Source organism: Idiotropiscis lumnitzeri, chromosome 11, assembly GCF_059441095.1.
Source record: "Idiotropiscis lumnitzeri isolate Australia: NSW breed Sydney's pygmy pipehorse chromosome 11, RoL_Ilum_1.0, whole genome shotgun sequence".
Taxonomy (NCBI): Eukaryota; Metazoa; Chordata; class Actinopteri; order Syngnathiformes; family Syngnathidae; genus Idiotropiscis; species Idiotropiscis lumnitzeri.
This window is the reverse complement of record NC_142401.1, coordinates 13,107,008-13,119,478: the sequence shown is the minus strand read 5'-3', so window position 1 is coordinate 13,119,478 and position 12,471 is coordinate 13,107,008. Positions and strand designations below refer to the sequence as shown.

Genomic DNA, 12,471 nt, shown 5'->3' with positions numbered 1-12,471 from the left:
ATTAGTACGAAATGCAAAATATTTTGGGGTTTAAAAAATGCATTTTATTATACACAATGATGAGTAAATACAGAATTCTACTCGACAGCAAGTCGTTTTTAAACACTTGAAAAAGAACTGCCCCCCTCCCAAAACCTTGCGTGTCCTTGCATTATTATAGTAACAGCTTTTATTATTTTTTTTAATTTTCTATCATGTTTGTAAATGCCACCATAAATTTTGGAGAAAATCGCAAATCAAATCGAAATCGCAATATCTGTCAGAAAAATCCCAATACAATTTTTTCTCCTAAAATCGTTAAGCCCTAATGTAGACTCGCATTGACGAGGCTTATAATGCTCAAGCCTAAAACAAAGCACTACGCATCGGCTAACTATAAGCACTTTCTTCTGTGCTGAAAACTCCTCAAACGAGACATGGACACATCCAGGAAAGAAATGAAACTTCTATCCCAAACGTGATTTTAGCTGCCTCTTCATCTACTTTGCAAGACTCCAAAATTGGGAAATCTAACTCTAACTCTGATTCATCTGTGCGTGATCACAGTTGCAGCCGACCACATTTCAGACACGCTAGAAATTCATCCAAATGCCGTACGACTGCTCGGCAGCAGCCAATCATTTCTCATTTCCCCGCAACACTCCATGACTTGCGACGGGCGATCAGACTTGAAATTGGCCGTTGTTCAAAAGCAAGATGGTTGACTTGGAATCTGGCTTCATTGGCATACTTTAAACCCACTTTTACGTGTAAAAACAGAGAAGCACAAATTCCTAATTGAAAGTGAATAGAATCGCCATAAAGTCTGCGTTGAGCATTTGTCAAAAAAAGTTGCGTGTGTTTTAGCGCTTCACTACAAAACTGTTCAAGAGAAGCAGATGTCATTTGACAGTTGCCTCAATGCGTTGCTGATGAGATTGTACAGACAGCAGCTGTCTCTCTCAGTGTGCTTTTTTTTTTTTTATGCTTCATATGCAAAGCAATTTAAATTGAGAGCCGTTACACACTTGTGATGGCTGTGAAACCACCCCCAAGCTCACTTCTGTTTAGTGAAAATTCAGACAAAATAATGCATCTGCTTTTCCTTTTTTTTTTTTTTTTGTGGTCTTAATGAGTCAACTTAATGATCGTCCTTCTCTCTGCCTAAAATGTGGAAATAGTTTGAAGCGGAGGTTTACTTCCCATTCAGTCAAAGTGTGCGTTAGCCGATGAATGTAAAGCAGGCTGCTGGGCAGAAATGCCAAAGACTGATTGACACGCGCGAAAATTCTGCATTTCTTCCAGATGCTACGTCTGACATCACCCTTTCTAGGCAAATGCAGGACAAGTGCTGCATAAAGTGCTCACACATGGCTGATGCGAGTGCGTTGTAATTTTCACCTTTTGGGAGTGAAGGTGTTCACCTTACAAGGTGAAATAATGTGGGGGCACGTTCTGTATTTGCTCCAAGTAAATTTTGCTCCGTAAAGGAAACTGAAGTGCTCTCAAGATAATGGCTGGTGACATCACACTGTAATGGCAGTGAGACATTGCAGCGCCTCTGCAGCGATTTCATTCATGCTGCTGCCAAGGTGAAAGACGCTATACATCATGCTTTTGCCCTCCCTGAGATGGGTAGTAGGCCATTTACTTCCAAAATGGCGTGTTTTTTATTTGTCGGTGATGTCTTGCAATTTATACACCGCGGTATTTGTCGACGAAAATAAAACAAGACAAGCTTACATTTTTTAGTTTTTTGGGGGGATAAAGGTGGTTGGACTGAACTTTTTTAGGAAGAAATTGTTTTGCAATTTTTCTGACTAATATTGCGATTTCCATTTAATTTGCGATTTTCTTCACAATGTACTGTGACATGTACAAACACGACAGAAAATGCCGTTATACCAAAAGCTTTTATTGTAATAATGCAAAGACACTGAAGAGGTGGTTGATTGGCAATGACCACTGAAGATCATGGAGAAATCTTTCAAAGTGAACAGTGGAGCCTGACAGGTCGATCACAATCCGGGAGGCGGATCGAGTATAGGAAACGTGTCAGCTGAATCAACAGCACCTCTCAAGCGGTGCACTCCATTTTTGCCTTAATTGACAAGACTAACAAATCAGCTCTGCACAATCGACAGAATTCTTAACATTGAGTTCATCTTTTTTTTTTTCTTTCCTAGATTCTTGTCCATCCCGCCTAACAAATAAACATGGTCAAATGACATGTCTAAAAAAAATAAAAAATCATTAACTTATTTAACCTTGCCTGAAATTATGAGTTGTGCTCAACGGCTTCATTTTCTCCATATCGCTGTGGAGATACCGCCACACATGCTACGGAGAAAAAGACTCTCGCCGAAATTGTTTCATCTTGGGAAGACAATGCCAAGTCAAGGATGTTCATCACCTGCATGTTTATCTGAACGTTCGGTCATTGTTTGCTTCTTTCTTCTTCTCTTTTCTGTTTCTTTCGCTGTATGTCTTCAACTTGCAAACCAAAGTAGAGAAGAAAAAGCCGGGCTCCGATTGGCTGCTGTCATGCACATTTCCGCCGTAATGGTACTCGCAACTCACAGTCGCTCATTGGAATATATTATTACAATTTTGGATCATTCAATCACCAGGCTTATTATAATTTGGGGGTTTTAATCAGAGTTAGTTTGTATTTCATTTTGAGTTTCTTTTTTTAAATTTAGTTTTAATTAGTTTTTACTAAGTTTTGTGTAATGAAAGAAAATCTAGAAAAATATTATATTCAAACATTTTGATAATACAGGGTGCATTTTACAGTTTTGATCCTCCGCAGTCTTTGAATTGCAATAAGTGCAGTGCATACCGCTTCTTAAGTTAGATGCCGTTATACATGCACGTGCCCTAATTTTAATGACGCTAGGATGCCTTTTTTGACAAGTTTCCACTTGTACAGAGTACAATTTATTCATTAAAAAAAAAAAAAAAAGGAAAGCACTTTTTACCTAGAATTGCGTTTTGGTTGAGTTAAATGACAAAAGCGGGTGAGCCAATCGAGTCAAAGCCATACGCAAACTCATCTCCTTGGAGTGACGTCATTTGGCGGCTCTGGTTTATTGGCTGCTGCTTGACGACGTCGCTTCTGTGTGACAAACATTCAAAGGACGACTCTCAGACGACTGACTTGCCAATTATAATCGTAATTATAGTTTTTTTGCTTTTTTTTTTTTTAAAGCATTTTCGTTTTTATTTTATTACATTGACAAAAATGTTTTTTTCAATTTTAGTTTTAGTTATTTTGTTAGTTTTTGTTACTAAAATAACCTTGGCAATCAATGAGTCATACAAAATATGTATATTGCTTCTTTGGAAGGAAATAACCATTGTTGGGTATTGTGCGGCTGATATATAATAATTTTTTAGTTTGCCTCTCTTTGCGGCCGGGTGGTTTGGAGACTATTGCTTTAAATCACTGGAGTATTGAAAGCTGAACTGTCATCAGCTTCTACGATGAAAAGCACCTAAAAGCGTGGTAGATTTTCAAATTGTACGACCATTGTGGCTTTTAAATCTTGACAAGCATGGTAAATTCCGGTTATTGTTGACATCCTTTTATCGTAGTAAAATCAGCAACTACTTGATGCCGTTGATATCTGTAAGTTGCCATATTTTACACTTTAAATCACCTTATGCATCATTAAGCGACAAGGCTGGCATCATCTCAATCTCGCATCATCATCCAGTTATAATTACTCGCACAATTTGTGCCTGGAAATGGTCTCAAGTTAGCTAATGTGAAAATGATTTTGGGCAAGCGGCTCTCGTTTCCGACTGTCATGTTGGCAGAGATTCACCTCTCTGTGTTACTAATTATTATAGTAATTAGCGGCAATGGCATTCAGGTAGAAGCTTTCAAGGTGGGAGGTCGTAACTGCTTCTGCTAATTAACGTGAAACCCAAGTGAGCCACTTGATGACTCGCCAAAAAAGGAATGTTATCTTCATGTGAACCGTGATAGTGGACTGATCTGTCTTGTCGGGTCGAGGTTGTTTGGCCAAATGTTTCATTGTCGCCTTTCTCCAGTCCAAATGATATCGGCATCTCAAGTACTAGAAAGTCACAAAGATCGCAAGTGTCACAATAATTCAGGGATAGGAACGTGGACATTGAGACGTCAAGGAAATGACATATTTCTCATTTAGCGAGACTATTATTCATCAGAATATTGATTTTTCTTTTTTTTTTTTTTTTTTAAATACCAGTCAATAATAGTCAATTCAACCAAGGTAGTGCAAGCTGCAATAGTCATTAGTTTGTTTTGTTCTTTTTCCCAGTCCGTGCCCGTGTGCTTCTTAACAATTTCCAAACGTAAATTACAGCGACAGAGATAAAAATCCCTCCCGGCCACAGCAAATTAATTTCTTTATGTTTTTATTTTTTTTCATTTGCTACTTAAATCCCACATTGGTTCAAAGAGTCATATTAGCAAACTGTGTTTGTTGCCCAATGTGGCATCTTACTTGCACTACTGAATCAGTCAGTCCACAGTGTGTGCAGCTGCAATGACTTATCTGCTCTTGGGACCTGTGGGGAGCCTCGGGGGGTGCGGTGAACTTTCATGCCGTCGCTGCAGCAGCAGCACAAAAAGCAAAGCCAAAGTTATTTGCGTTTGACTGCCTGAGAATGTGGCTTTGGTTATTATTCAAAGCTCGAGCTTCTACAAAAACAAGACCAGTGCTATTTTATTCGTGTTTATTTTTTTGTTGCTAGATGCAAAATAAGTGACGATATGTACGTCACAACATAATGCTCGGTATCACTTTTGGGTAAAAGTCACGGTCAGCATATTTAGAAAAAAAATGATGGTATTCTAACGAACCGGTTGACTAGAATTGTATGTCGGGTTGCAGCCTAAGGAAGGGAGAGCCCGGACACCCTGCGGCGGAAACTCTTTTCAGCCACTTGTGTCTGTGATCTTGTTCTGTCGGTCATGACCCACACAGCGTGTGACAAAGGCGATGGTGGGAACGTGAATCAACCTGGGAGTCGAAGACGTCACATTTTGGCTCAGCTCTTTCCTCACCACAACAGACCGATGCAGCGCCCGCATCACCAAAAATTGCTGCACCTATCCTGATCCGTTCCTCCCTCATGTGTGACAAAATACGTGAGCTTCCCTTTTCTGACTGGGCACCTTCTCAGCTTTGGAGGTGCTGATTTTCCTCCCAGCTGCTCCACACTATGCTGTGAGTCGCTTCAGCGGAAGTTAAACCAGCTTTCAACTTGATGAAGCCAACAGGACCTCGTTGTCTGCTTAATGCTTTGACGCAATACTAAGGCCACCAAACCAGAACCTGTCTCGGCTCCGTCTCGAATTTCTGTCCAAAAAAGACAAAGGCCTTGGCGCAGTCTAATCTTCACTGGAAACAAATGGGATTTACTGCTGGCAATGCTGACCAAAATCTGACACCGGTCGTACAGAGACAGCAAAACCCATATCGGGGTCCTCTCTCCTCCCCTCTCAACATTGTAGACCAGTTCTAGCTCCTTCCCTGCCGGGCCGGCCGTAGCCAATATGACGCCCTGGACGAACCTTTATATCGTATACATATATCTCCTCATCCTCGTCGATGTTAAAAGTGCTCGTCGAAACTATTTTATTACTGTCATTTTTACAGCAAGCAAAGTCAGCAACCTCACTTTCTCCTCTTCAAACCAGCTGCGAGATCTATTCGAGGCATTTCTGATAAGAAAATAGTTTTGTCATTAGTATACTTCTTCTTATCTTGTCAACTTCTTATTCGCTGCATTTAATGGGGACGGCATGGCTCAGTGCTAGAGTGGTTGTTTCCCGACCCAGAGGCCATTGAGACCATGTTGAAGTATCCTTCAGCGAGATACTGAACCCCCAGTTGCTCCTGATGCTGTGTCATTAGTAGGTAGGTGCGACATCAGTGTGAAGAGCTTCCAGTGCCTTAATTGCTGGCAACGTGATAAACAAGTGAAAGACCATTTACCATATAGTGTTTACAAAAGTAAAAACATTTCTGCAAAAACACATACATAGGCCAGAACTGTCGTCCATTATTATTATTTTGTTTTGTTTTTTTTGGGGTGCGAGCACACATAAATTTCGCCCTGGGCGACTTTGCCCATAGCAAAAACAGGAACTGGTCCCAGCTTCTGTAAATGGGGATCAGACTACCCAGGTCCCGGTCTTCAGCTGTCTTGTCTTCGATATTACAATCTAAATTAATATTGTTCTAAAAATGCCCTTTGGCGAATAGTTGGTAAACCTGGTAAATCCTTTGCCGCCGAGTAACACAGTTGTCCACTCCATGCACTTGATACAATGATATTTTAACTTGACTCCCGGATGTCTAATGCAGGTGAAACGCTCCTGTGGTGGTTGTTAGGCTGTTGTTGTTTTTTTTCCAAGGCTCTCGGGGGGTTCTTGGCTTGTTGTTGAGTGTGATATTATGGAACAAATAGCTCAGTAGAGCAGCAGAGGAGATTGCCCTCAGGGCGATGAAAAGGGGGGAAGCAGTTTGTATGCCGAGACATTACATGCTCTTGATCCAAAGGGCCTTTGAACACTTGTTTCTTCCTAAAATAAAAGGAAGTGAGATCTTAAAAAAAAAAAAAATTAAAGGCCCAATGAGTCAGTGTTAAGTCATTCGATATAATAGTAAGTTGCATGAATTTCCTTCATTTAACATAGAGGAAGGTTTAAGCGCCGCATGGCTGTCGACCGTCTCGGGCCCAGCACAAAATGCATTTTCTGCTCGGCTCAATCAACGATGGTGTGGCTTTAATCCTTTGCCCTCGGGGGACAGCTGACATGGATGAGAGTAAACTGTTGACATGGAGCTGTCTCCTATGCTCTGTGATCAAAGCTTGCGCGGCCCTCCTGTTTCACAACCTGCCTTCAAATATGCTCTGAGTGCCTGCCGCAGATGCAGCCTCCCTCTCTGTTTCACACGCATCATTTTAATCCGCCGCGAGTTGATAGATGTGATCACAAAGCGGCTATTTATGACGTTTCCACTGTAGCCTCTGTGACCTTCCTCTGAGTACGATGCATCCGATTTGGAATACGCTCACGTCGTAGCCAATGCCGTTTTTGGAGGCATCAATGTGCTGACTTAAACTGCAAGGGAGAACTTGGCTTGCTTGATGCAGCGCCGTTTAATTAATCCCCAGTAATGATGCAACTATTAGTAACAGTCAAGATTATTTGAAGTGGCTGCAGGGGTGAGAGAGGGGATGAGGTGCTGGGATGCACAAGAGATCACAGTCAGTGACTTTTAACTCCTTGACTTCTTGGTTAAATTGCCGTCATGTATTACTGTGGCTGTGGTACTATGACTGTGGTTTGAGCTGTTTTATTAATTTTATTTTTATTTAGACTTTGTTTTTGAGTCACCGGTGCAGACGAAGTGACACGACTTGGTCAAGAGAGGAAATCAGAAATCTCGCTTATGAAAAGTGGCCTTATGTTGAATAAGAGATCACATTTATGAGAGTACCAACCATCACTCTTTGGCAAATTGAAGATGACATTATATTTACGTATCGCTGGCTTGAAAAGAAAGCGTACAACTAGCTTCGAGAGTTAGTATGTGAAATAAAAAGTATGGCTACCGAGGCGAACTAGCTTAATAGCATGGCTAACTACCGCGCTCATTTCCGCTCTGTCGTTACTTCACAAGGTGGAGCAGAGCAAAGAAGTAACAACTAATTAAAAAAAAAAAGTACTTGTGAACTATACTTATTGATCTTATTTCAGAAAAGCTGATTTTTTTTCTCCATTTACCAATAAAGCGCATATTCAGCGCTATTTAGTTATTTAGCAAAACAATACATTTTAGCGCTTAAGAAGCTGCTTTGTTAAATCTGTTTGGGTATGCAATAAATATTAAATTAATTGCATTGCTTGTTTTCCTCTGACTGTTGCAAGACTGTTTCATTCCGTTTCAAGTGATTCTCATCTTCTGCCATTTCGAATCACACTACAGCAGAAAGAGGTTTACCACTTGTAAAACGTTGCCAACAACAATGCCAACGACAGTCTGAGTATATGGTTAAGTTGGAGTCTTATGGCTTTGAATGAGAGTCCGCCCACTTGGCATGACTTAAGTGTATATTGCTGTCATTGCAAGTTCTTTTTTTAATGCCCTTTGTAGAGGCGATTGGTGTGACGCAGCCACGAAAAAGCATGCAGCAGTCCTTTGCTCATCTTAAGCAGTACATGGATCTTATAATGTTGGGTTTTCGGGCTATATTTTTTCCTCACACACATGCACACACACACACACACATATATATATATATATATATATATATATATATATATATATATATATAATATAAATATTTTATATACTATATAATATAAATATTTTATATATTTTATATAGTTACGTAAATAATATTGTGGAATTAATGCAAAATCACCAAATATGAATTGTATTTTAAATCAAAGACTGTTCTCATAGCAATTCTTTAAATCTTGAATATGTTCCAAACGGAGACATTTTTACTGGTATTTTTCTCAAAACTGCCCACAAGTGCGGTGTTTTGTTCTGCGATGAAGTGCTAAAGATGTTCTGATGATATGGTACAATATTTGCAAATTATTTTTGAAGTAAATCAAAGTGAGTTAACTGAGTTAAAATATTTCTATTTATATGATTCAGTGGCATAAAATTGTAGCGATTCCACTATATTCCATTTTGGAGGTGTGTGTGTTTAGTGTTTGAAGTCTGAGGCAGCACAAAATCCATTTGATGGTTGTCAACGTACAACAAGAAAATGTGTGATTTAATCCTGTGCAGTTGACAATGTCACTGCTTGTGGCAGCCACACTGAAGCGCATCAGTGGTGCAGTTGAGTTCCAGGCCAGCTGCTGCAGAAATGGATGTAATTGTTGGTAACTGTTGGAGTGCACAACACATCACAGGCTCTGCAGGCTGGCAAATCTTGTTGTCTGCAGGTCTTGATGGTGATGATCATTGCCAGCCGTTCAGGCTTTGTGTCAAACGATGCTTACTGGACTGGAAGTGAGAGGTTTTTGTTGGCACACGTTTCTTGTTATTTCTTCTAAAGATAAGACATCAGGGTGGTAGATAGCAATGAAGTGTATTTTGATCGTCATCTACCTCTGGGGGTTGGGCCATGCTGGGAGTTGCAGCAACTTCAATCTGATAAGATACTTAAGCAGTCATATAAAATTCCAAATGTGGAAATTCGATGATTGTGTCATATTTACAACCCACTGGCCTAACACAACATTAACATTTGGCAATCTCAGTTTGGCAGTCTCCCTAAATGTTCTCTTGTCCTCACAGTTGCGTCAGATGGCCAACCTCACCATGCTGGAGCAAGGCATCATGGGAGCACAGGTCTAATGAGGGAGAGGAGGGCAGCTGGGGACTCCTACTGGTCCTACTCAGGTAAATCTCATTCCAGAATCACAGTTGTTTGACCTTCTCACTTTATTGGTCCCTGTGAGGGAAATTGTGTGATTTGTATGACTGTGTGTGTTTTTTTTCTTTTTTTTTTTTAATGCATTCCATCTCCTCCTGAACTCCCCTCTATTTTAACAGGAAGTCAAAGCCACAACACTAAGATATAACTCTTTAAGATTTATCTGCATTCCTGGCCAATGTTTGCATCAGACGCTCACAACAGTTGGCCCAGATGTGAAAACAGCTGTATTTCTTGGCCTCCCTCCTGCGTCTCATTATTGTTAGCATACATGCTTTTAATGCCAAACAAAGTGCTTTTGGGAAATCAAGACTTGCCTCCTCCATATTTCCTCGCCACTAGAAAAATCACTGCAGCCCAAAGTGACCACTCATGGAGGCACATTTGCGTCCTTGCAGTTCGTTTTTCTTGCATACATTAGGGATGACAATTTGATTTTGTGCAACGCTACCACAAAAGTCGACCACCATTCGATTTGGTTGACTTTTTAAACCTTTTCTCATGTCTGTTGCTCTATCCATTTGAAATCATTCAGTTTAGATCCCAAATTAAAACAAAAAATGTAATAAAACGTTTATAAACTGTACTGGTAATATTAACATTATTAGTTCTATCAGGTAAATTTACAAAAATCAGGAGGGAGAAACCTGGCAAAAATAAAACCATTCACTAGAGTAAACATTGATTAATAAAAGCAACCCTTGTGCATCGTCATCCAAATGGATGCCAGCATTCGGCTCCAACTAGGATACTGAAACATGAGGCTGGATGTGAGTGCTTTGACACTGCAGCAGTCTTTCTGCTTTGTCCATGTCCGTTTATTCGCCGTAGCATAAAGGAACAAGCAAAACGGCCACACGCAGATTTAACACTTTGATGCTTGCTGGAACATCTGCGACAGTTTGACGCCTGTATGACATTTAAGGCATATTTTTACGCGAGCTTCAAGGTGTGGACTGGGGAAGTTGAAATGTTCTTTTTGCGCATCCTTTAAAGGGCAACAACTGATGTTGAGTTCAAAGACTGGGCAAAAAAAACAAAACAACAACATAGATAATAGATATGTGAATGTATTAACGACTTGCGTCACGGTGTGAACTGCGGGGGGGGGGCGTAAACATGGCAACTACTGTTTTTAATTTTTGTTACCATTAGAAAGAGGCTTCATTCTTGCCATTAACTATTTATAAGTCATCCAACCACTAGTCCGACGTTTTGCGGCTTCTCATGAAACTGTGAAATTGAACATCAGCTTATGATTGACCTCACTGGTTTACGAATGCTCGTTCAAGAGCATGGATTTTTTTTTTTTAATACTCCTGGAATACCTGCAATGCATTTAACAGCACAAAACACTTCTGCTAGGCACGTTTATCTAATTTCTATTTAATTTTTTTTCATTTTCCTTCAAAGCACTGCTTCATGTTCAGCCATACACATTTGCAGCAGACACCTGAGGCCCCGTGCAAACAAACTTGTCCAGCGGGAAATAGAGGTTATGTGCTTTGGTAAAGGGCACCTCACTAGATGGGCCCAGGAGGCGAGAAGCACTCTGTTAAATTGTGTTTACAGCTTCCAAGGTCCAAAAACGGCTTCCGGAGAAATAACTAACTTGCTCTCGGAATGTAATGCATTTCTGTGTATGATTGGATTGAGGGGGCAGTTTGTATTTGATAAAACAATTGCAGAAGAAGCCTGCGTTCATATGTAGGAGATGGAGCCGCAGTGCAAATGTGCTCCATATGCATGTCGCTTCAGGTACAGGTCTTGGCCTCTCCCAGTTGACCAACACAGGAAGTGAATGACTATCCAAGCGTAGCTGCTACTTCACTCCTTACAATATGTCACACGTTAGGGAGGGGCGGGGGTGTAATTCACGTGAAACATGACCTTGTTTTTCCGAGCCATCTCCCTTAAGAGTAGGTAAATGATTAAACGCGCTATGAGAATGATTTTAAATCAACCTCAGCTGTTTGTACAGACTTGAGGTGAGTGGCTGTGGCAAAAGAACAACATGATGATTTAAAGATTTTTAAATACCCGTCCAATTGTGGAATATAAATTAGAAGCCTTTGTTTCAATATTACTGACGTGGTAACGTCAAATTAATTAGTAGGTGACCGCCTCTGTAGGAATTACTGTGTGAAATCACGCATCTCCGCAATAAAAGTTAATGTTATATGGAATAAAATGTCATTAATTTTCTAATGATGAGAATAATTTCAATCCGCCTCTAGTGTGCAGGAAATCCTGTTTGCAGCAGCGGCAACCCCTGTTGAACATATTTCAATTGTGTGTGTGTGTGTGTGTGTGGGTGTGGATCGTTGATCTTGTGATTTATATTTCAATCCATCTTAATGAAGACCAAACCCATTATTCGGCATCATCTCCTTGACACCTTACTGATAACTGAATTGTTCTACACGCAAATGATTTCGCACGAGGTACAAAGACGATGTTTGCGTTTAATTGTACAGTCCGCTAATCCTCCACCAGTCAGCTGGCTTGACCGCTCGGTGAAAGAAAAGGAAGGCATTGAGGCAACGTAGAAATGTCCATTGCCTTGAAAAGGTAATTAGCAGCTAAGGCTGCGAATGGAGGACCGACAAGCGTGCCTCAGCAGCTAAATGGTTATTAAGGGCATTTGCTCTGTGCAAGTGAGTGGAAAAAGAAATGCAGACAGCTGGCTGAGCCCGAAGCTGGAAGGTAGTGAGGACAAGACAAGATTTCAGCGCTGAGCTATGCACACAAACATGCAGCGAGCCCCGCTAGGTTTCACATCCACCATCCTTTGAGCATCTGATAATGCACAAAGACGACATCTATTCAAGGATCTACGGAAACATTTCAAACAAGATATTTTTACTTTTCAGTCCGACACCCTCGCCAAAATTGTGAACTCACGTTTGCGCGTCCTACCAGGACAACGCAATGCAATCATGCATTCAAGATGAGCATTATATAAATAAATACAAACAATGTCAAAGGAAGCAAAAATATACGTCATTTTTCAAAATGATTACCGTC

At 40.5% G+C, this 12,471-nt stretch overlaps 1 protein-coding gene across 1 annotated transcript in view; it reads left to right on the top strand.

Moving 5' to 3' along the window:
* The window catches only part of ca16b (carbonic anhydrase XVI b), a 103,820-nt gene that overhangs the window by 23,055 nt on the left and 68,294 nt on the right, over nucleotides 1-12,471 (top strand). The window contains exon 2 of the mRNA XM_088308704.1: nucleotides 9,306-9,410. Coding sequence (XP_088164830.1) covers nucleotides 9,306-9,410 — 105 coding nt within the window. The remainder of the gene's footprint in view (nucleotides 1-9,305; nucleotides 9,411-12,471) is intronic.